This window comes from Phalangium opilio, unplaced genomic scaffold, assembly GCF_054372755.1.
Source record: "Phalangium opilio isolate 3A_F unplaced genomic scaffold, DU_Popi_V2 ptg000014l_1, whole genome shotgun sequence".
Classification (NCBI taxonomy): Eukaryota; Metazoa; Arthropoda; class Arachnida; order Opiliones; family Phalangiidae; genus Phalangium; species Phalangium opilio.
Genome location: NW_028324149.1, coordinates 4,122,039 through 4,147,260, shown reverse-complemented (window position 1 = coordinate 4,147,260; position 25,222 = coordinate 4,122,039). Strand labels below are relative to the sequence as shown.

At 36.2% G+C, this 25,222-nt stretch overlaps 2 protein-coding genes across 9 annotated transcripts in view; one reads left to right on the top strand and one right to left on the bottom strand.

Annotated features, from left to right (window-relative positions):
* Positions 1-25,222, bottom strand: part of axo (axotactin) — a 62,313-nt gene that overhangs the window by 12,505 nt on the left and 24,586 nt on the right. For 4 of the 8 annotated variants that reach the window (XR_016381561.1, XM_089865437.1, XM_089865438.1 and 1 more), the window contains exons 1-4: positions 1,189-1,245; positions 514-680; positions 258-418; positions 33-203 (exon numbers count right to left, since the gene is read on the bottom strand). Coding sequence is in view for 7 of the 8 variants with exons in the window: in XM_089865437.1 (XP_089721563.1) it covers positions 33-203; positions 258-418; positions 514-680; positions 1,189-1,239 (550 nt within the window). In the remaining variant the exon portion in view is untranslated. Of the gene's footprint in view, positions 1-32; positions 204-257; positions 419-513; positions 681-969; positions 1,158-1,188; positions 1,246-3,483; positions 3,772-6,970; positions 7,353-25,222 lie in introns of those variants that run through there. The other 4 variants (XM_089865440.1, XM_089865441.1, XM_089865442.1 and 1 more) reach the window with 4 other exon arrangements.
* Positions 13,656-24,604, top strand: LOC149705225 (uncharacterized). Its single transcript, XM_089865436.1, has 7 exons — positions 13,656-14,095; positions 19,263-19,331; positions 19,426-19,595; positions 19,798-19,989; positions 21,494-21,634; positions 21,713-21,776; positions 23,080-24,604. Exons 1-7 carry the CDS (start codon positions 13,981-13,983, stop codon positions 23,136-23,138), a joined length of 810 nt encoding a protein of 269 aa, XP_089721562.1. The 5' UTR covers positions 13,656-13,980; the 3' UTR covers positions 23,139-24,604.

The window sequence follows — 25,222 nt, the reverse complement described above, 5'->3', positions numbered from 1 at the left end:
CTTTTCCGGGCATTATTCGTTAAAATACTCACCACCAAAATATAGAAAAGAGTTTGTCGTGGTTGTCTTCATCCCGTAAAAGGGATGCTCGACTAACGACTGAAGAATTTGGGACTCTCTCGCTCCGTCCACCTCGATTTTAAGTTCGCCAATTTCGGGATTTATGAATATGTGCACGTGATGCCACTTGTCAGTGTTCAACCCTAGTTAGAACTCCGGCTTTAGTACTTAAATTTAAAATAGTTGATAAGACGTACCTTTGCCGACACTAAACGATTCAACGTCACGACCATCCTGGTAGAAGATATGAATGATTTTAATTTGTCCGTTGTCCAACATCAAGTACAGTTCGTACGTTGAATTGGGCGCTAAGTTTTTGATGCCGTGATAAAGAAGTAGACCTTGGGGATGCTCCGTCCTATCAAATGAGAAACCGTTTAAAACACTCTGGAGAAATCAGATAACCACCTCGCGTATCGCGATAGTAATTAGAAATTGTTTATTTAGTAATACCTAAAATGAAAGGAAACTTGTCGATTCCTCGAGAGGGGCCATTCGGGCTCGACGTTAAAGAATGATTCTTGTTTGGCAAAAGTGAAAGTTTCGTTGGAAAACTTTGAAGCAACGACGTAGGTGCTCGTCAAGACTAGAATGTACAGTGGAATCCGATACATGTTGAACTGAAAAAAAGATAAAAACATCTTTTTATGGAATTTGGATCATCCTGCTTTCAAAAATAGTGGGGGGTAAAAGTGAATTTCTTTAAAATTCTATTGTAGCAGCAGAAAGTATGTCGGTATCCGTGTTAAGTAAACACATTGAGTGTAAAGTAAACGTGAGAATTTCACATACAAAATCAAATAATAAAAGAAATTTCTTGGCTAGTTTTCCTATTCTAAAGAGCAGTAATTTCTCTCTCTAGAGAGAGGAAGAAACGAAGGGGTACGTAGTCGAAGAGGCAGCACCCACCTAAACTTTTGTTCTTCGTGGGAACGATGATTAGCGCTCGGATTCAACCGTAATAAATTCGAAATTACGTCAAAAATGAAATAAAATTGGGGGAGGAGAAAAATCTTCTGTTTTAAAATGTAGGAACAAAACAAAAACCAGTTTTGGGCAGCTCGTTATTTTCGTGGGCAGGTGGACACCGAACGTTCATTACTAATTTCCTCAAAATAAATAACTTACGGCATTACCGGCTTCCTGAAGCGTATAAAACGCGAATGGCATCTCCCCCATTCGACGACGTTCAAATATATGCGAAAATAACGCTGACTGCCAGTATATCTTGGTATTACCACGTACGTAATTTCCAAGAAAATTTATTGAAAGCTTCGGATAAACCGTAAAGATGTCAAAATATCTCCAAGAAATTGGGTAAACAAATTCTGGCCCCTCGCTTAGCCAGAAAACGCCTTGCCCCGTATAGTTAACAAAATTGATAAGATTTAGAAATATTACGTTACGCGGGAGTCCCAACGCGAAATTTTGAGTTACGATATTTGGGCTCTCATCCTTTGCAGATTCCATCGCAAAGTCAAGCGTTATTTTTCAATTGAAACGTAACTCAAGTATGATTTCGTCAAATAACTACGGACTATTTGGTTGTACAGGGTGTTCCAAAAATTGCTATTATGAAACCGAAGTACAGTGGTGTGATACTTATGACTCGAAAATGTAACTTCTACGACCAATTTTGCCCCCCCCCCTTTTAAGGGACACCCCATGACCTTTGGAGTGGACTCAAAATCCGTTTATTTATGGCAGACTATCAGGAGCACCCTGTATACTTTTGGGTGAAGTAGGCCAACGACATTTTTACTCCTCCGCCAATAAATAAGTACGGTGTCATTTCAAATCTAGGTTCATCATTAATAGAGTTACGCTACGATTTTGGGAGTTTTGACAATTGGATACTTAGCTAGCGCTGAACCGGCGTACCATTAACGAGGTATTAGGCAATTGAGTGGCTGAAATCTACTTGTATTTCAGCCCCCCAGCCCCCTTATCCAATTGGATACCATGACATTATTGAATCTTTAAAAAAGAAATAAAACGCAACGACGAGTGTTCATCCTTTTATCAAATGGCGTATAAAGCAATTAACACGCCAACACGATTTCAGGGTCATGACCTCTTTGCCTGAAAAATACCCGGGCGTACTCTACAACCCCGTGGAGAATATTTCCTCATTTAACTACGTAGAATTTTACCACTCGTATATCGAGGAAGCATTTTAATCGTTTTTCTTAACACACAGATATCGATCTGGAATAAATTAAATTTTAAACGTGCCGGTAACACCTGATGGAATCGATTTCCGCGATAATTATTTTTGAATCCCTTTAAAATAAGTTAAAATTTTCGTTTTGTGAAAAAATACCATTCTCTATCAAAGCCTAAAGATTATGATAAATAGAAATATTTTGATGACGAAATATCCGCGCGGCGCCTAATTAGTCTCCGGAAGAGATATCTCGCTCTATTTTTATAATGGAAAAGTTTCGCAAAGTAATATCGTGAAATTTGTTTCTTACTGTCCTTCTTAAATGTAAACGGCGCCGTAAGTAAATAGTCACCGCGTATAAGTTACTAAGTAAGGACGTTTCAGTTTTCTCCGTTACCCTGAAAATAGACCCATTTTCGAAACGTTGAAGGGTTTGACCAACTTTCATTTGATGTTATGTGGACAACAACAAAGACTTTAGGTATAACTTGACACAAATATGACTTTGGTACGGGACTGGTAACTTTGAAATCGTATCTAACGTCTTTGGATCCAATCAACTTTATGCCAAGCAGACGAAACTGAAACCCCGTTTTGAAACGGGGGTCCATTACTCTAAACGCGAGTATATAGCTAAAGAAACAAAATAAATAAAACCTACTTGTTTGTCTTTATGTTTAAATAAAGGCAGGTGTTCGCGATAAGTACGGGATGGGTAAGATATGTGCTTGATGCTAATAGGATGAATTACTGACCGACCAATCAAGGCACGCAATAATTATTTACTCGAATAGCTAAGTCACCCTTTATAAAGAACGTTTACATTACTGGCGAAAGATAGCCGATATCTACAAAATTACTGGAAATATACATTTCATTTCTTGTTTCTAGTTATTAACGAATAGCGTCGCTGATAAAATGTACTTCCGAAGCCATTAAAAGTTTTATGGAAAAGAATAAAAAAAAAACGTTTTATTGGGATGATCGTTTATTCGGACGGTTGGTGGTCACGGTTGCTTTAACCCTTTATTACTTCATATTTTCTTTATAACAATAGCCGAGGGAACTGCCTAAGGTAATTATAGTTTACGGAACAATTAAAACGGTTCAAGGTGCTAAAACTCGAGAAAATACTGGATTTGATAAAAGACTAGACAAATACAGACGCGTGTTTATCAAGTTACTGGTATTTTATATACATTATCGGGTTTCAAACAGATAGATAACAACGGAATATTTGAATAATCGTTCGTTACCTGAACTTGCTAAATCTCCATGAAGAAACGTTCGGGATTACCAAGTTGCCTATTATTATGATTTGAAGGAGTTTAAGATTCTTATTGCGTAAGAGGTTACGAACTTGGCTTAAGAGTTTAATTTGAATTAGTGCGAGCGGATTACGGGAGACGTCAGTCACTCGTCGTTTGTCCGCAATCAGGGCGTCAATAGCGCGGCGAATCGGTACAGTTCGGACTTTGAACTTCTCTTTTTTGGGCGCTGTTTCTTGTAGCGGTAGCACCTCCTTCCTATTCTCTCCCGTTTAATCCCCCGCAATAAATGAAAGCTTATCTGCGGACGAACCAAGCGACGAAGATTACGGAATAGACTGACGAAAAATCTAGGACATCCATATAATTCCTCAAACCAAACAGCCTTCGCGAAAGAAATCGGAAACATGACGGGCTAGATTTCAAAATTATCATATCTTTAATATAGCCATAAGTTCATCATAAGATATGCTCCATAAGTTTGTCAGTGGTTACTGAGAGCTTGTCACGCGTGAAGCGAGTGAGGTAGGTCATAGGAAGATGGACTGCAAAATTGACCACCGAGTGTAGCCAATCAATTCTCGCTTCCGTCGTTCTTGAACTAGCTCGAGCTGTAAGTCTCTCAGTAGAATATTGAAGTATAGGTAGTGTCATACTTATGGAACATATCACTTATAAACTTACGTTACTACTTAAATTTAGCTTCCTATTAATAGGGAAAGTCATTTCGCTTTGCGTTTATTAGCGTTCATTATTGAGCAATTTTAATCTGGCTTAATATTTTGTCTATTGCTTGGTGGGTGTTGGAACCGTTACATTCGAGGCATTCTTGCGTGCGCAGATTGTGGAACGCCATCAGGGAGAGTGGAGAGTTCTTATCTGGATGTACTCTTAACAGTCTTAAGCATCAGTATCTCGCGGTTACATTAGTCTGTCCATAGTTTACAAAAACCTTATCATCAACTTGCTAACATTTTTTTTCTTCTAGGGATTCAAAAACTAACTTAAGAGTATAAAAAAAATTTACAACCGCATTGTAAAAATATTTCAAACCAAGTATTTTCTCCCACAATGTATGAGCTTCATCACTATTATCGCGAAAATGATTGTAATTTTAATACAAATATGTACACGGCCAGTATTATCCTACTACAATGTAGCGCTTTCATACTATTACAATGAAAGTACAGCGATGCTTGAAAGACATTCCAAGAATAATTAAGAAATTAAACACAGTGTAATGTTTTTCACATGCAGAAATCAACTATTTTGCACTATATGATAACACTATACCATCATTGGCCATCTCCTCAAATAGCTCCATTATCAGTGAAAGTTTTAAATTCTAAACTCCGCTTTGAACTAGATTTAGTTTTAATGATATCGTCTCTTGTTTTAAGAACTACAACTGCGCGATTTTATAAAATCTCAAAGGGGCAATGAACTATAGGAAAAGACGGCGCTCGTTTATTTGTTTAAGGCACGACGCTATAATATTGATACACGTTTATTAGGCCTTTAAAGATCAGCGGGTGAAACAATCGGTACGAGAGTTAAATCAGGGATGGAGTTAGTAATGGGGCTGCAGCAATCGAGAAAATATGTTGTCGGCGGCGGCGATGAATTGTCATCAATAAACTCGGTGCTTCGTTGGAAGCGAATATCTTCAGGCGTTTATCAATTTAAAAACTTCAATCTTCAAATTCAAGCATCGGCTAACTTAACCGAGGGGTTGGACAATTACTCCGGTTAGACGCGAGACTTCATTCTCTCTTTAAACATTAGCGGCTTATTTTTCTCGGGAAACAAGGGCGTCTTTTTAAAACGGAGTAGTCGTATCATTCGTTAATTACGGTTATTATTTAATGACTGTTTACCGTAATGTTCCACCACCGCTACTATCCCCAACTTAACCCGAAACAGTTAAACATTCTTTCGAAGGGCCTGCAATACCGTGGACACTGTGTCACCGAGGCTTCTTTAGGAAGAAAATCGTAGGCGTCGTTGCGTGTGTACTTGATATAAACGTATAATCACGGTGCCGTTGCAAAATTGATTTGATTTCGTAAAAAATAACTTTTCTTAATTGAACTATATAATGACAAAGCGGAATTGATTATTGCGCTTTATAATATTAATGAAATCTACCAGTCTTTGACAGTGTTGGGCGATATGGATGAATAACGTTTAATGCCACTACTCCACGCATTTCTTTCTTACGCCAGTCTATTTAAATTCAGCGCTTTACACTTACTGACGGTATAGACAAAAAAATTAACAGATAGGACGACGATTTGTTCTAAAGTTAAATGAACTTTCTTGTCTATGATTGTTGACACTAACACACTAAATAGTCTTAGAGCCCACAGGCTTTATGGCTATAGGGGTTCGCGGACCCAACCAAACCACTTGTAATGAATCTTAAATTTTTTTAGTGTTACTTATTGATCAACGAATTGTGACTTCGCATAAAGGACAAACCATTTTCTAAAATATACATAAGACCATAAGTTTATAAGATATGTTGGCCATAAGTTTGTCACTGGTAACTTAGAAACTGTTTGTCATGAAGTGAATGAGGTAGGTCATAGATTCGAGGTAAAGCGAAGGATTCCTGGTGGTGAGGCGCTGCTGTCAAAGGCTAATTAGTACAAATTAAATAGGACTAGATGGAAGTCCTGCAAAATTAACCACCACCGAGTGTAGGACTTCAATTCTCGCTTGTCGTTCTCCCAGAACTAGCTCGAGCTGTAAGTCTCTCAGTAGCATTACGATGAGTCATTCTTATGGAATGAATATATCACTTATAAACTTATGGTAAGACGGATGAGAGTAAATGGTCACTAGATCTAAAACAATCATTGTCCCGCGTGGTGTCTTTCGTCTGTCTATCTGACTGCAGACTGCACCTACAAGTGTGTTTGCGTGAATTGGTTATTTCGTCTATTACGAAATCCGGTGCCTCTTGGCTCGAGTTAGCAGCACCGCGGCTATAGAGTGTCTACAGTAGTATTCGAAATCTGTGTTCGAGATGGCGTACCCCCGCCCGCCTCTCCCCGCACTTTCGTTTCATTATTTTATTATAATAATGGAAGCAGTGATGTCTAGCGAATCTGGCAGGAAATTGTAGCCACTGAAATTTAGTTTAACCTTGAAAAAGGACAAACAACCACCGCCCGACTTCCTAAAGGGAACGTGAAACTCCGACGTACACGTTTTCGCATCAACTTCATCGGGTTTAAGTTGATTAATTAAGTTAGGTGGCTTACTGATCCCAATTTAGATTAATATGACATTTTTGGTAAATTTGCCAAAGGGACAATGAAGCTAATAGCAATATTTCTAATCCATCTTAATTTGGGGGTGGGGCTCTCCTCGCAAATACATTTGTCATTTAGATCATCGCGTAACAGCGAAGACATCGCGACACTAACCCTTTAAGTACGTACAAGAATAAAAAAAAAGATGCGCTTACCACCGTTATCCAAATGTCGTTGAGAACGATTCCGAGTCAATAACGTTTTCTCCTGACCTAAAAACGATTTTACAAGATGGTAACGAACAATCGTGAATTTGGACAAACAGGTGCGGGAGCATCACGAGCGAACATCTTTGCGTGAAGGCCGCAATTACTTGACTAACTTTCAAACAAGGGGCGATTGGCGTGGACGGAAAACGCGAACTTGGTGGTTAGGTAACCGCTCTTCAATTTTGCCTCGTCTCTGGTCTCGGGCGTTTACCGCCCTCTGACGATTTACCCACAAAACCAAATCAATATCACCGCGCTGCCATCTAGGTTTAACTAACTTAAATTATGATTATTGATTGACGCGCCAGAATTATGACTAATTATTTAGAACGTCACACGACCTATTTTTGCGTTTCATATTATCTATTTTATTAAAACAAAACAAAAGAACTGCTTGTATCGAGGTCCCTGATTGTCCTAACGCCAAGTATTTTATATCGTTAAATAGGGAAGAAATGGGGATTATAACCTACTAATTGCAAGGAACACACCCGAAAACGCTTCCCAAGAAAATCAAAAAATTAAATAGAAAACCAGATATCTCCATAATATTGAAATTCCTTTTTTAATATCTCCGGTTGTAAATAAGAGAGCTTCTTGGACATCGAGAATCTAATAGACCAAAATGTCCTCTTTAAACTAGTGTTGTCGAATGTTTCCCTAATTGCGAGGAACACACCCGAAATCGCTTCCCAAGAAAATCAAAAAATTAAATAGAAAACCAGATATCTCCATAATATTGAAATTCCTTTTGTAAAATCTCCGGTTGTAAATAAGAGAGCTTCTTGGACATCGAGAATCTAATAGACCAAAATGTCCTCTTTAAACTAGTGTTGTCGAATGTTTCCCTAATTGCGAGGAACACACCCGAAATCGCTTCCCAAGAAAATCAAAAAATTAAATAGAAAACCAGATATCTCCATAATATTGAAATTCCTTTTGTAAAATCTCCGGTTGTAAATAAGAGAGCTTCTTGGACATCGAGAATCTAATAGACCAAAATGTCCTCTTTAAACTAGTGTTGTCGAATGTTTCCCTAATTGCGAGGAACACACCCGAAATCGCTTCCCAAGAAAATCAAAAAATTAAATAGAAAACCAGATATCTCCATAATATTGAAATTCCTTTTGTAAAATCTCCGGTTGTAAATAAGAGAGCTTCTTGGACATCGAGAATCTAATAGACCAAAATGTCCTCTTTAAACTAGTGTTGTCGAATGTTTCCCTAATTGCGAGGAACACACCCGAAATCGCTTCCCAAGAAAATCAAAAAATTAAATAGAAAACCAGATATCTCCATAATATTGAAATTCCTTTTGTAAAATCTCCGGTTGTAAATAAGAGAGCTTCTTGGACATCGAGAATCTAATAGACCAAAATGTCCTCTTTAAACTAGTGTTGTCGAATGTTTCCCTAATTGCGAGGAACACACCCGAAATCGCTTCCCAAGAAAATCAAAAAATTAAATAGAAAACCAGATATCTCCATAATATTGAAATTCCTTTTGTAAAATCTCCGGTTGTAAATAAGAGAGCTTCTTGGACATCGAGAATCTAATAGACCAAAATGTCCTCTTTAAAATGTTCCGGAGAAAAAACTCGCGCATGCGCCTGAAAAATAAAAAAGAGCCTCGGTTAGGTCTCAGAGCTCTAACCCGGAATCTGCGAGAATTCTCTCTCTTATTTTGATAGGTAAAAAATTGATAGGGGCGAAATCCAAAATATTTTGATAGGTAAAAAATTGATAGGGGCGAAATCCAAAATATTTTGATAGGTAAAAAATTGATAGGGGCGAAATCCAAAATATTTTGATAGGTAAAAAATTGATAGGGGCGAAATCCAAAATATTTTGATAGGTAAAAAATTGATAGGGGCGAAATCCAAAATATTTTGATAGGTAAAAAATTGATAGGGGCGAAATCCAAAATATTTTGATAGGTAAAAAATTGATAGGGGCGAAATCCAAAATATTTTGATAGGTAAAAAATTGATAGGGGCGAAATCCAAAATATTTTGATAGGTAAAAAATTGATAGGGGCGAAATCCAAAATATTTTGATAGGTAAAAAATTGATAGGGGCGAAATCCAAAATATTTTGATAGGTAAAAAATTGATAGGGGCGAAATCCAAAATATTTTGATAGGTAAAAAATTGATAGGGGCGAAAACCAAAATATTTTGATAGGTAAAAAATTGATAGGGGCGAAATCCAAAATATTTTGATAGGTAAAAAATTGATAGGGGCGAAATCCAAAATATTTTGATAGGTAAAAAATTGATAGGGGCGAAAACAAAAATATTTTGATAGGTAAAAAATTGATAGGGGCGAAAACAAAAATATTTTGATAGGTAAAAAATTGATAGGGGCGAAAACAAAAATATTTTGATAGGTAAAAAATTGATAGGGGCGAAAACAAAAATATTTTGATAGGTAAAAAATTGATAGGGGCGAAAACAAAAATATTTTGATAGGTAAAAAATTGATAGGGGCGAAAACAAAAATATTTTGATAGGTAAAAAATTGATAGGGGCGAAAACAAAAATATTTTGATAGGTAAAAAATTGATAGGGGCGAAAACAAAAATATTTTGATAGGTAAAAAATTGATAGGGGCGAAAACAAAAATATTTTGATAGGTAAAAAATTGATAGGGGCGAAAACAAAAATATTTTGATAGGTAAAAAATTGATAGGGGCGAAAACAAAAATATTTTGATAGGTAAAAAATTGATAGGGGCGAAAACAAAAATATTTTGATAGGTAAAAAATTGATAGGGGCGAAAACAAAAATATTTTGATAGGTAAAAAATTGATAGGGGCGAAAACAAAAATATTTTGATAGGTAAAAAATTGATAGGGGCGAAAACAAAAATATTTTGATAGGTAAAAAATTGATAGGGGCGAAAACAAAAATATTTTGATAGGTAAAAAATTGATAGGGGCGAAAACAAAAATATTTTGATAGGTAAAAAATTGATAGGGGCGAAAACAAAAATATTTTGATAGGTAAAAAATTGATAGGGGCGAAAACAAAAATATTTTGATAGGTAAAAAATTGATAGGGGCGAAAACAAAAATATTTTGATAGGTAAAAAATTGATAGGGGCGAAAACAAAAATATTTTGATAGGTAAAAAATTGATAGGGGCGAAAACAAAAATATTTTGATAGGTAAAAAATTGATAGGGGCGAAAACAAAAATATTTTGATAGGTAAAAAATTGATAGGGGCGAAAACAAAAATATTTTGATAGGTAAAAAATTGATAGGGGCGAAAACAAAAATATTTTGATAGGTAAAAAATTGATAGGGGCGAAAACAAAAATATTTTGATAGGTAAAAAATTGATAGGGGCGAAAACAAAAATATTTTGATAGGTAAAAAATTGATAGGGGCGAAAACAAAAATATTTTGATAGGTAAAAAATTGATAGGGGCGAAAACAAAAATATTTTGATAGGTAAAAAATTGATAGGGGCGAAAACAAAAATATTTTGATAGGTAAAAAATTGATAGGGGCGAAAACAAAAATATTTTGATAGGTAAAAAATTGATAGGGGCGAAAACAAAAATATTTTGATAGGTAAAAAATTGATAGGGGCGAAAACAAAAATATTTTGATAGGTAAAAAATTGATAGGGGCGAAAACAAAAATATTTTGATAGGTAAAAAATTGATAGGGGCGAAAACAAAAATATTTTGATAGGTAAAAAATTGATAGGGGCGAAAACAAAAATATTTTGATAGGTAAAAAATTGATAGGGGCGAAAACAAAAATATTTTGATAGGTAAAAAATTGATAGGGGCGAAAACAAAAATATTTTGATAGGTAAAAAATTGATAGGGGCGAAAACAAAAATATTTTGATAGGTAAAAAATTGATAGGGGCGAAAACAAAAATATTTTGATAGGTAAAAAATTGATAGGGGCGAAAACAAAAATATTTTGATAGGTAAAAAATTGATAGGGGCGAAAACAAAAATATTTTGATAGGTAAAAAATTGATAGGGGCGAAAACAAAAATATTTTGATAGGTAAAAAATTGATAGGGGCGAAAACAAAAATATTTTGATAGGTAAAAAATTGATAGGGGCGAAAACAAAAATATTTTGATAGGTAAAAAATTGATAGGGGCGAAAACAAAAATATTTTGATAGGTAAAAAATTGATAGGGGCGAAAACAAAAATATTTTGATAGGTAAAAAATTGATAGGGGCGAAAACAAAAATATTTTGATAGGTAAAAAATTGATAGGGGCGAAAACAAAAATATTTTGATAGGTAAAAAATTGATAGGGGCGAAAACAAAAATATTTTGATAGGTAAAAAATTGATAGGGGCGAAAACAAAAATATTTTGATAGGTAAAAAATTGATAGGGGCGAAAACAAAAATATTTTGATAGGTAAAAAATTGATAGGGGCGAAAACAAAAATATTTTGATAGGTAAAAAATTGATAGGGGCGAAAACAAAAATATTTTGATAGGTAAAAAATTGATAGGGGCGAAAACAAAAATATTTTGATAGGTAAAAAATTGATAGGGGCGAAAACAAAAATATTTTGATAGGTAAAAAATTGATAGGGGCGAAAACAAAAATATTTTGATAGGTAAAAAATTGATAGGGGCGAAAACAAAAATATTTTGATAGGTAAAAAATTGATAGGGGCGAAAACAAAAATATTTTGATAGGTAAAAAATTGATAGGGGCGAAAACAAAAATATTTTGATAGGTAAAAAATTGATAGGGGCGAAAACAAAAATATTTTGATAGGTAAAAAATTGATAGGGGCGAAAACAAAAATATTTTGATAGGTAAAAAATTGATAGGGGCGAAAACAAAAATATTTTGATAGGTAAAAAATTGATAGGGGCGAAATCAAAAATATTTTGATAGGTAAAAAATTGATAGGGGCGAAAACAAAAATATTTTGATAGGTAAAAAATTGATAGGGGCGAAAACAAAAATATTTTGATAGGTAAAAAATTGATAGGGGCGAAATCAAAAATATTTTGATAGGTAAAAAATTGATAGGGGCGAAAACAAAAATATTTTGATAGGTAAAAAATTGATAGGGGCGAAAACAAAAATATTTTGATAGGTAAAAAATTGATAGGGGCGAAAACAAAAATATTTTGATAGGTAAAAAATTGATAGGGGCGAAAACAAAAATATTTTGATAGGTTAAAAGATATATCGAAACAAATGTGCCCAACACTGCTCAAAGGACTTCCCCTTATCTCTTATGGAACCAGAGTTAAAAGGTGTCGTGTAAATAAACCCATGTTTACGCTATGGAGAGAACGTTTATAAACATTTCGCCTAATTAATTGCTCGGACCCTGATTGCCGTAATCCGAATGATTTAGTATTGTTGAAAAAGGGGAGCGGGGAGATAAGGCTATACCATAAGTTTATAACTTATCTACGTAGATAAGTTACAGTAGCTTATGGTTTCACAGAGCAGTAGGCAGTCCATAAATTGATTTGCCACTCTCTGACAAGGTCTCATTAACAAATATTCATAGAAAACGGTGGAAGTGTCACACTTAACGTAGTTAAGTTATAAACTTATGATATACTCAAAGGACTTCCCCCGTATCACTCGTAGAACCAGAGTTCTAAGAGACAACAATAGATGGGCCTTCTCGAGCCTTGATTATGGTAACTTCAAATATTTAGCATCGTCGCTCTATTTACGATGAAGGATCACATTTTTCATTGGAGACAAGTTAAACACGCACCTGTCTTTTACTCGTACTTGGTAAAACTCGGAGAGGAAAAAATGTGTCTCTGGAAATTCGCGTATTACCTCTATGTTTGACCGGCTAGTTTTTGCGGCTCCGGCCTTAATCGATCCAACAGTTTTATACCCCGACTGCTAGCTTACTGGCGCGAACTATGCCATAGACACCACTTCAGAGAAACTAATAAAATCCCAAGCCCAGGCTCGCTATTTAGGAAATAAAGAAAAGAAGTTGGCATTTTACGCCTTTCTTATTTGGTTGAGATTCATTCGCGCTAAATGACCCTTAGTTCAATCGTCGTGAAAAGAAAAATTCACTGCTCGAGTTATTTTGAATTGAAGACCTATCTTATGTTAAACATTTCAGGCTACCAATGACTAATAATTTCCCTCGCATTGGGTTTGTATTTAAATTCCTTCCTTGTTTTTTTTTAACTTGGGAAGTAGGACAGTACCAATTCAAGGTGTGTTAACGCGGATTGGGATGGAGCTTCGTCGCTTGCCAGACTGTCAAGACTCTTTAACACCGAGTAGAGAATTGTGACCGTCAATCAATTTTGACACTATAAATACTTTAACCTCAACTTGAAAATGTATTCGAGGATTTTGTTGGGTTAAGTCGTAGACTTGCACCCCACCCTAGGCCTATCTCGTGTCTGAGTGTCTCCTCGGGCTGTTGTCTCTCCTTCTGGATGCGAGTCTGATACGCGATAAGCGCGCGAGAATACGCCTATCTTTGGTGTATTCGTTCTATTGTCGATCTTAGGCTAGTCACAGGTACGTGTTCCCAAAAAGCGGAGAGTGGCTGACTGAAAAATCATCGCCGCCGCTACGTCGGCTGAGTCACCGGCGCCTGTCTGACGAGGCTACGGCGTCCATAGTTTGACCGTCGTCGCCGCATTGCACTGGAAAAACGGCCAGCTGACCGCTACGAGTCGCTAGCGTCGTAGCGCCAGGAAGCCCAAGGTTTAGGGTGTGGACCTCTTTCACTGGTGCTCTCGACAAGCGAAGAGTAAACGCGCGAACCATCCGTCAGTCGAACGCGGCGCGCTATCAAATCCCGTTACTCCGTTTAGTCTAGATTCTCTTTCCGAAGTCCCTTCGAGGCGATTCTTCCCAATCTTTAGGGTTTAGGATATCTTCGTTCGTTTCGTCACACCGGCTTTGTTTCGGAGTTGTTTTTTTCGTTCCCTAAGAACACAGTGCGTCATCGTTACAAATGAAAATGGTTGGTACGTCCATCATGCTCGACGTGGTCAAGAAAAGTCTGGTCCAGTGTTTCTGCCAGACCTGCGCGGCCAGCGTCAATTTAAAGGGCAACAATAAACTAACCAGTAAGTAATTCGTCTTCCTAATTTTGTCAAGTTCGCCTATCTAGAGCTCGAAAAGGATATCGTCTTAAAATAGGTGTGGTGCATTTTGTTGCTATGCCAAGATATCAATTACGTAAGAAAGGTTTCGAATATAAGTTCACCCCGGTACAAACAAACATATCCCAAGCCTTTCTTAAATTTATTTCGAATATTACTAACTTTTCATAAAATAAAATACCCAATAAATAAATATAGGTAGCTCTAGGTCAATTTAAATTTAGGTCACACGTCGTAAGTTCTCCAACAAATAAAGCTCGCGAACAGAAAAACATCTCGTCGAGTGTCTTGCCCAATACTTGACCAATCGGTTTTTTGGTTTAAAAAGGCGAATCGAATCGTTTTAACGATGCCTACATTTAGGTCGTTAACCGACCAAGCCATTTTTTCGATTGTACTCTTATTTCATTCCCCCTGGCCTATTGGCGTCAACTAAGTTGTTTGTCATAGCCTCGTGACGAAAAAGTCCGAAATCGGGACACGACAATTGACTAAATTCGATATTTACTCGAGCGCCGTTGGCGACTATAAAGCCGGACTGAACTGGACAACTAGGGCGTTGCCTCCTCTCTCCCTTACTCATCTTAGACGTCAAACTCCACCGCCAATCTCCCTTCAAAATTAAAGTCACTAACGCCTTAATTAAACGTCAATTAAACTTAGTTTCAACTTCAAATATAAAATCTGTTGGCCCTAACAGCTGTAATTTGGTCACGTGATACCTTGATGGCGACGTACTACGCGTACTTCCCATACTATTTATAGAAATTATAGGTTCCCCCGTTATGATGTACGCGTACACGTACGCTTTAAGATGTTAGGACGCCATTAATTTAAATTCGTATTTATATTGAAACCATTCGAGCTTAATCACAAAGCATTATGGGTATTCCCCGAGATGACGTGTAAGTATTGACGTTCGCGTACAGTTAAGCCTTCTCTGAACACATTAGCCACTTTTAAATTATTTAAATTAACCCAAGGCTTAATATTATTTAAATTTAACTTAATTAATTACTGAAGAAATTACGTGATTATTAATCATTAAAACAATAATCGCTGACCCGAAGAAGTCTTCGCGAAAGACATTTTTGAATAAAGTTAGCTTAGGGTTTATTAGTGGGTGAAGCTGCCTTATAGGGGTTGGAATCCCTTCGTTATCTCTACGGGCCCCTGTAGAAATGTTTCACTTACAATACACCAGCACCAACTTTTAAACAGAGAGAGAATGAACCTAAAAATCTGAATTAAATTCATATAAAATTATTTAAAATAACGTTATTAAATTTAAGTAAACAGATAATTAAATAATTTAATTTCTTAGTAATAGACCAATTAAAACCTGGCTACTCTCCGTGGTTCAGTTCAGTTTAGTTTCTTAGTAAAGTATCGTTTCGAAATCTGGCAATGCTTTTCTCACTTATTAACAACAGTTTTATTAATGATTGAGATTTAAATTAACTCAATTTAATTTTCAAGTAAAATGAAGAAGGAATTTAAATTTTTCATAAGCGGCTCCTTAAAATTTTGAAATTAAACAAATATATTTTAATAGCCACCACTTCGAAATAGTCAACTAATTAATCTTTAGCCTTTTACGTTTTAGTTAAGCCTAATTTATAAAAGGATACTACTAAAATAAACCTGACCAGGGGGGGTGAATTTTGGGGGTGAGGGACAATACGTAATGCTCTACCCTGTGAGCTGTGATTGGCCGTGTCTGTAATAGAAATAATTCCAAGTAGGAAGGTTTATTCCTGGCGCACAAAAGAAACGATATTTTGACTTGAGTCAGTCTATTTTAGCGTGTTGTTTAAAAGCAATAAGGGGGGAGAAGAGAGAGGGGGGAGTGGGGCTGGGGTTGGGGTTGGGTTTGGCGACGCCAAAAACGATCGTTTGCTGCAGTGTACCGGGGTTTTCCGCTTTCGGTTGCTAGGCAACTCGCGTGGAAGGCGAAATTTACGAGGATATACACGATGGAGACGCTATTTAGAACCTTGAAGTCAAGCACGTAATCAGACCGAGGCTTAACGAAGTTTCCCCATTCGAGAATTTCGAGTCTGAAGTCAAAATCATTTCATATTAAATAGGAATAAATAATTGAAAATCAGAATCTGTAGTAGACATGTTAATTATTAAACGTTAATATACTTTTCATTCTAATCATTAAATGCTCAAATATTTAAACTTTCGCATTAATAACATTATTAGGACTAAATTTGGTAGGATTATCTGTAGTGATTGCGCAAATACTTGTGGAATTATAAGGGTCCGGAAGGATTTGCGAAACACAAATTGGATAACGAAAGGGCGTAATAATTTCCATAAAACACAGATATATTAGAAGAACAAGCAAAACTACAAACTTACAAAACAAAGTTGCATGGACTAAACACGTCGCCACGACGTCTAGAGGGAAAAAGATTATTTGCCTAAATCTTCTTTAACAAGATTATTAGCATAAAAAGAAGGAAATCCTCTAAGGAGATGAATGAACTGCAGACTGCGCTTGTACTAAGAAGACTCGCATCAGACAGTCGTTTGCTGGCTGCTGTAAGACCGCTATGACACTGCATTTGATAGGCGTTAAGTGGTTTCGTACAAAAGCGAGCAGTTGGTCAGGTTGGGTTAGTTAGGGTTAGGCACTTTCATTTAATCCACGTGGAAACTGGAAATTAAAATGGAGGTGGATTATTTCGCTAAAAAAATCTGATGTCTAGACTTTCTTAAAATTTTCATTTTCTTAAAACACATAAATAAAAGAATGAATGTCTTACCATATTCTTACCGAGCACTTTCAGTTTCCTTTGGCAAATGTAGCGAAACTTTACAAGAAAAAGAGAGAATTGTACCGCGGGGGTTTGGAGGGGGGCACGTACATTATCTTAATATAATCATCGTTTACTTGTTCGGGACGCCAAGCTAGCCGACACTCAAAAGCAGCTGCTGTCCAAACCCCTAGAAAGAAGCAGTACCCATCCTTCTAGTCCTTAACTCATTCCTCCCTTAGCTCGAACTATACAACTAACAGGGTGGTTCGGCTATTGGGGTGGTAATCTTATTTCAATAAGAACAGCCGCTAGATTATAGGCAAGGTACGCTCGAATAGCGAATCTAACAAATAAAAACTTCAAAAGGATCCTCGTATCAAAAATATAATAAAAAATCAGATTTTTTTCTCTTTCTGAAAAATTTCAAATATAATAAAAATCAAGAATGTGCATGGTTGTGGTTGATTTGCCAGGGTTCTTTGAAGTATGGTTCGTTACCCGACCCCTCTTCCAGAAACGTTCAACAAGCGAAATGTTAAGAAAAATTCAACAATACACTCTGTAACAGATACGCTTACATTTTATGACAATTTCCAGACCAAAATGGGCCATTTCGATAAAAATTGCAATGCTTTTCATAGGCCTAAAGCGAAAATATGCCAGTCAACCTTTGTTATCCGCGCATTGCTCTAAAAAGCTATAAAGCTCGGTGTTGAAGCTTGGCAGTGTATGTCTATAACATACTGTACAGGGTGTTACAAAAGGGGTAATTATACTATGGACGATTTTGTCCCCTTAAGGGACAAGCTAAACAAGTTACGATTAGAATGTTTTACGGATGCCCCCCCCTTAGCATTGTGTACAAAGTTTTTTTACATAACTTTAAGGGATCATCAGTAAAATACACTAATAACTCGCTTAGGGCGTCTCTTGTAGCGAAATTGGTCTTAGAAGTTGCATTTTAAACTCTTTTTGGTAAACCCTGTATTGAGCAATAAATTTCTTCACTCTGGCCCGCATCAAGCAAACGGGCTCTCATTCATTTTGGAGCCAAAACTCAAAAGAAAAATAAAGTGGAACACACCCAGAGAGCAAATGCCTTTCTTGGATCTTTGCCAGCCAATAATAGAACACGCCACCAACCGAGGGGTCGCCTCTATTGATTTTTAGAGTATTTTTGGCCACAGCAACTGCCGCCACTATTTTGTTCGAATGACTCAATGCCCGACCCCTCGGAGGGGCATACGCTAGCGTATGGGCCCCCAAAGCCATACTGGCTTGTAGCCAAATATATAAATTAGGTGACGTCAATACCACCGGTATCTCTTTCGGTTCTTGTGAATGGAATATTGCTGGGGAAGCTTTTTGGTACAAGCCGACTTGGGTAGAATAATGATGAGCAATTTATAGAACACGAGCGCTGGCTTCGTGAATTTTCCACCAAAAAGTATGAAACGTTCTAAACACAGGTGAAAAGGGAAGAAGAAATCATTCGTTGTGATCATAGAATCGTCCAGATGACGTATTTAGAACGCTTCGGATCGTTTCACCGTCACTTTACGGTTAAATAGAGAAGGTTCCCTATTCCAAAATCATATCCACATTGATCGAGTCTATTTTGGGGATCACGGCCAAGGGTGTGGTCTTTTAGGCCTAAAATTCTCTTACCCCTAATTGAGAATTGGTTATAGTTTTTTTCTCGCTATCTTTTTAATTAAACATACTGGCGATAAATGTAGCAACGCTTCTCGAATCTAGTAGAAAGAGAATGAAATATTTTAAGAATTATTGCACCAAAGCGGACAAACCAAAAATTTAACTCAGCCTCATTCTAATAATTCACGTAAAATGGCATCTATTTGTAGTCCAACGAAACGGAAGTGAATTGGTGGCAAATTCCGACCGAGCTAGGACAATAGCCTCGCATTTCGGGGGACAACGGAACTGTTTATTTGCAACGACGCGCGAGGAATTTATCGGTTAATTAATGATAAGCGAGACTCAGTTGGAACTTAATTCCACCCAAAATCCGATAAGACCGCAATAATTAAATTTGCAATATGCAACGATGAAATGAAATTGCATTATGGATATTTTTTACGCTACGGAGAGATGACTATCGATTTGGCCAAGAATTATTATCGTATAAAGGGAATAATGGTTCGGGGGGGGGGGTGCAGTATGTGGAGGGTCGTTGGAGGCGGAGCTTAGATTCCCTTTAAAAGCCTTCGGGATATGCAAATTTGCAATATACGGGGGATCCACGGACAATAAGCGACTTTCTTACTGATTTCGTAATTTGACAGCGATTCTTAATTAATTTCATTAGATTAATAGAGAAATTTTTTGTCTCTTTGCAGAAAATCAGCTAGTTACAAACGCTCCTCAGGCGAGGCCGCCTAACAAGAAAGTCATTCTCGAGTATGTCGGTAAGTAACGTTTCGTCATTTTTAGCTCCTCCCATTTGGGCCAGCCAGACGGTATAAAGATTAGGGATTTTAACGGTGATATATTTTCGTTTAGCAACCGAGGTGCGAGCGTCCGAGAACGCTAAAGGCGGGATCAAGTACGAGTTGGTTTTGGCAGAACCATCGGTGGACACGCCCATCAAACCCAATGCGATTCTGCCCAAATACAACCTCTCCATTGAAGAGATTGAGAAGAAGTTGAAAGCCGCCGAAGAAAGGAGACAGGTAATTGACCGTTTAACCAAAGTCTCGAGAAACCCCTAAAGTTGTAGGTAATGCTTCCTAAATGAATGGTCCCTTCCTAATTGCAGAGTTTTTCTCGAAAAAGCATTTCCAACCCCTTGAACCCGTAGCGCTATTTGAGATTATTTCCCACAATTAATTAACCCTCGACCTTTCTAACAATTGACCCCTCGTCTTTAAACAGCAAGCCGAGGCTAGAAAGTTGACGAACATCAACGAGCAACTGAGCCATTTGCAAGAGGTCCAGCAAAAGAAGCAAGTTCACAATACTCAGTTTATGCACACGGCCCAAGAGAGCCTTCTACAGAGAATGGAAACCAACAAGGAGAAGAGAGAAGCCTACATCCGCGCCATTCAAGAAAAGCAAAGGGGATACGTAAGTATACTTTACCATCATCAATATACGGTATTCTTTCCTAGCGTTGCTTAATCTACCATACATCATCCCTTTGAGAAAAGTACCTTTCGCCGTTTCATTTCACGATGCATTATGTACAATGGCACCCATATATTTTAACCCATTTTTCAAATGGATTTTTGAAGCCCCATAAAACCGCAACCGATACCGGCCCGAATATCCGCTCTTCAAAGCCGAACAGACAAAATCAGACAGACCAAAACATCTATAGCATAAACAGGGTTACTTAGTTAGTCGAGGGACGTTTTAGCCTTTCTTCTTTAAGGCGACACATTTCCATAATCGCTGAATCACTTTTAAATGATAATAGTAGAGAAAAAGAACTAGATGTCCTCGAATAGCTAACCCACGCTATATATTTGCCGAGTGTCTAGAGAGCTAGCAGATTCGGGTGTTATTTTTGGCGCGTTCTTTTTGTGGTTCAAAGGATAAAGAAGAGCAGGGAGGGGGTGACAGATTTTTGCTATCTGGTCGGTCCACACTTACGTTTACATTAACAATTCCTAGCACTTGTCCTTTCGCCCAAAAAAAGGAAGTAAGTTCCGAAAGAGTTTGCTGACTCTTCCGAAAAGAGGAAGAAAGATGGAGGAACTCCTTAAGATTTCCACGCGCGTACACTGTACAAATACACTACGCTTTTTCTCAAAGGAATACTAAAATGAGAATTTTGGGTTCATGATAACAATGTTTGCCATGTTGTTGAATGTGATATTTTTTACGTAGTGTTTGTATGTTATATCATACTCTTTTGACAGAAATTTACCTACGATAGCAAAGCGAGTAACAATACATCATGGCTGACCGCAAATGGGGAAAAAGTAGTTAGTACTTGGCCGCGTTAATCTCGTAGTACTGGAAACCAAGGGCATTGCGTGGTTTTACTCGAAATAAAACCATTACTTTCGGTTAGTTTCTCGCGACATAACACAGGGAGTTAATACAATAGGAGTTGCAGCGTTTTGCATCGTGGCGTATCGATCGCGTCCGCTTCCTTTGTTCGTTGCAATGCGGATCAACCGAAAGCGATTTCGAAAGCGATCATTTTAACTTGAAGGAAACATTTTAATTTTGAACAATTCAGAATCACTTTGTTTATCAGGGATAGATTTAATTTTATAAGTAGGAATGAAGAACGGGTATTGAGCCCCTCCCTCCAACAAGTAACGAACAGTTTAAATTATCTTATTGGCTCACTTAAACTACGTTTTGATGGCATTGCTGACGGGGGACGGAGAGAAATACGTAATTCTTTTTTACCTCTGTTGCTATGAACCGCCCGCCTCTTCTTTCATACCCCCCTCCCATCCCGGGGAAGGGGGTCCGGGACTTTGACGCGCGCCCAGATTACCGATCTGTTCTCCATTCCCGCTTCTAAAATTCCATCTATCCCTGGTTATAGCTAGTAAGGAGAAACTGGCGGTCGTGTTAAAGATTGGTTTTTCTTTTGTCTTTTGGCGTTTAGGTCGCGCGCGTTCAAGAAGTGCGCAAAAATTTGGACGCTCATCAACAAGAAATGCTGGACTCGATCACCAAGAAATTGGAAAGTGCCTCGGGTGTCCGGGAAGCTCAGCTATTGGCTCTACAAAAGCGACTTAGGGAACACGTAAGATTACTCTCTTCTTAAATTGTCCGTATATGACTCAACAGCGTCTAAGTAAACATTATTAAAATGTCTTTATAGGATCAACACGTGGAAGCCGTTCGTCAGAACAAGAAATTGCACGCCAGAATTGAAGCCTCATCGGGTTAGAAATAAACTCTGCTCTTAGCGGAATAATTATTTAACCAGAAAAAAAATATACAAAATTTAAACCAAAAAAAAAAACAACCAAAATTATAAAGATTAAAATCAAATAGCTCTCGAATTTAAACAAACAAATAAACAGCTATGCCTCTTGCTATTTTTCAAAACTCTATCACAAAAAAAAAAGAAATCAAAGCCAACTTCAAAACCCTGAAATTCTCTTTTGGTCCTCACTGACAAAATTGAGGACCAAAAAGCGGAATTGTATATCAAAGGGGGAATCCCTCGTTTAAAGTGAAAATTAGCAAATTAAAATCATTTTCTCTGACACACTTGGCTGTTGTACAATTATCCCTTTCCCCTCACACAGTTTTGAGTTGGTTCAAAAAAATAAATTTCACTAAAAATATCGTATAAACGTTTGACTATATCTTGATTATTTCCAATTGACGATTTTAATTACATTTAATGGGATAATGGTGGTTGTTTTCCTTTAAATACTCCTAATTATATTAATTAAAATCGGTAATTATTTACATTACAGTCAGTATTAAAAGGTTTCAGAAAATAAGATGAAAGTTAGGAGGAATTCAAACTATATAATTCTCAAATAATTAAGTTTAATCCTAATTTTCTTCGTTAATAAATTTTGTCCGAGTGACTCGAGTACAATTTTAATCAAGAAAATAATAATTTTTTAATTTACCGTTAGGGAAACAGCCACCAAACCTATAGATTCGTATTAAAATCGTCCGCTTTTATTTAAGTTTAATTACGTTAGACCCGAAATTTAGCAAAACGCGAGTAATTTTTGTACATAAAAAAGAAACGGTCGGGGATGTATGCAATAACGTTTTCCAGAATATTAAATAATTAATTGTATTTTATAGAATTTCATTTCCAGATGCGCGCGAATCGGGGTTCTTTCGAATGACCGAGTCTATTGGCCGAAGGTGCGCATACTAAAATAAGCTAGGTATTCCAAAGAACCTCGATTAAGCGTTGAACTGCCATTTACCCTTATAACGTATCATTTCATAAACCAAACGTTTATACGTCGATTAAAACCAACATCATTCGTTGGTCAATTGACGAAAGGGCATAGTACCAACCAATCATGACGTAGTATTTAGCAAATAGTTCGCACTGCCTTCGTAAACCCCTTTGTTGCACTTTAATCAATTAATTAAACATTCAATAGAATCGACACAAAATGTATAAAAAACAAATTTATCACTCGAACCATTTTTGAAAAAATCTATAATGCAAAGAATATATATCTGATATTTTCAAAATTTTTTTAGATGTAACAGTTGAATTACTTCAACCTTTGGAAGTTACTTTTTCGGTTAACGATTCTTAAAATAATTTTCAGGTAGGCCTAAACTCCAACCCCCCCCCCTCCCCAACCCCCAATAAAAACCAAAAGTTAAGTTAAATCACCCAAAAATTATTTTATATTATTTTGAATTTATTTTTTCTCCATTTCATTTCATTTCGCTTTTGCGTTAGTAATTAAAATAAGAGCATGTTAATTTTCGTGTGTTATTAATAGGCTTCGTGTTAATTGATGCGCTGGCTGATTGAGTATTTGTTTGTTAAAGATAACCCTACAAAGCTTTGAAAAAAAAGATCGAATACCGATTTGTAATAAAGAAATACCAAAAAAATTAAACATTACCCTTTTTCTTTTCATGTTTGTGGGACATAAATGAAGTGGATTTAATGTAATGTCCGACCCGCAAAACCCGCCTTTAAAACACACGAAAATCGCAGAAACATTTTGTTTTTTCAATTTTTGATTTTTTTTAAAACATTAAATTCGCGTTTAATCAAGAATTCTACAAAAACAAACACGGCAGCGTGGGAAAAAATATTTATATATAGTCAATCGTTTGTAAACAATTACCCTTTTTGATTGTAACGTAAACACGCAAACAAACAAACACTCGTCACACGAAATTGTCAAAACTTTCATTCGATGAGATAAAAAAATATCATAGATTAATCATTACTCTATGATTAATGTAGATTAATTTAAATGAGCTTCGCAAAAACGTAATTAGTACGAATGAAGTCGAAAGGAAAAGAAGAAAAAAATTAAATAACAATACTGCCTTAGATTCAATTTGCATATCTAAGGCTACGAACGTTGGAAAGCGGAATGAGGAAATAAGTAAAAATAAATAATATCTTTAAAAAACAAAAACAAACATAAATATTGCTATATAACGTCAAAAACAATAATATTAAACGTTTTTTGTGTAAAACTAAACGGTGAAGAAATACAGAATAACAAAAACAAAAAAAGAATAGGTTTTTTGTACATAAATTCGAGTTGAGTGTTTTGATATTTATAATAACGTGCTCCATGTGTCTTAGATGTTGTTCATTTACTCGTTAAATAAAAATAATTAAGTTATTTTAAAGTGATATTTTCATAACGCGGAATTTATAAAAAAAATATTAATATTAATATAAAATACGAAATTTTATTTGTAAAAAAAAAAGAAAATGACAAGCTCGTGCTTTTTGCTAAATTTGATATTTTTTGAGTTAATAAAAAACAAGACAAATTCACGCTCCGAGGAAAAAAAGGAAATTAATAAATGACGCTAAAAGCTTAACTTTAATTTAAATATAATTAATTTCGCGGAATTAATTGAAAACAATTAAATTGTAGTGTTAGTTGTAAAAAAAAAATAAATTAATTAATTTAAAAATCGTAAACAAATTCGTGTAAAACAAACAAACAAACCCAAAAACAAATGCGACAGCCAATAATAAAAGAAATAAAAAAATGTACGCAGCGTTATTTGCAAAAACCAATACGTAAATATTGCTAATTTTTTTTTGCGTTTTAGGTTTTTTAAGTTATTCCAAAGTTAACCTTATTAATGGGTTTCTAAGTTTGTAACCCGCGTTTTATCGGGTCTAACACCAGATGGAAATATAATACGCGTTTCAAATTCAAAGGCGTATTCAAAAAAATCTCTATAGGGGTGAACACCCTCCCTGGCGGAATAAACGAGAACTAATATCAATTTTACAGGAATGATTCGCGTTTATGACGATAGAGGGCCATATGCTCCGTTACATCCTAGTAAATGCCACGAAATTGATTGGAAAGTTTACTTAACCATCATCTCTCTAAGATCTTTTCATTTTCAACTATCAATTTCCAAATTCTCTTATTTACTCTAAAATAAATATTTCGTCTCAATTTGACGTCACGTAATTATCGCTAACTCTACGATAACTAGTCCTTCAACTAACTATCATCAAATGGTCTTCAAAGTCCTTGAATCTCCGGCCGCCGCTAATCATCTTAATTACTGTACAATTAAAAATAGAATTTAAAACGAGACACGTAGTCTATTTTTTAATTTCAAGTTCGTAAAAAGCCGGCAGCTCGGGAAAAAATGTCCCTGATTTTTCATTGCCAAT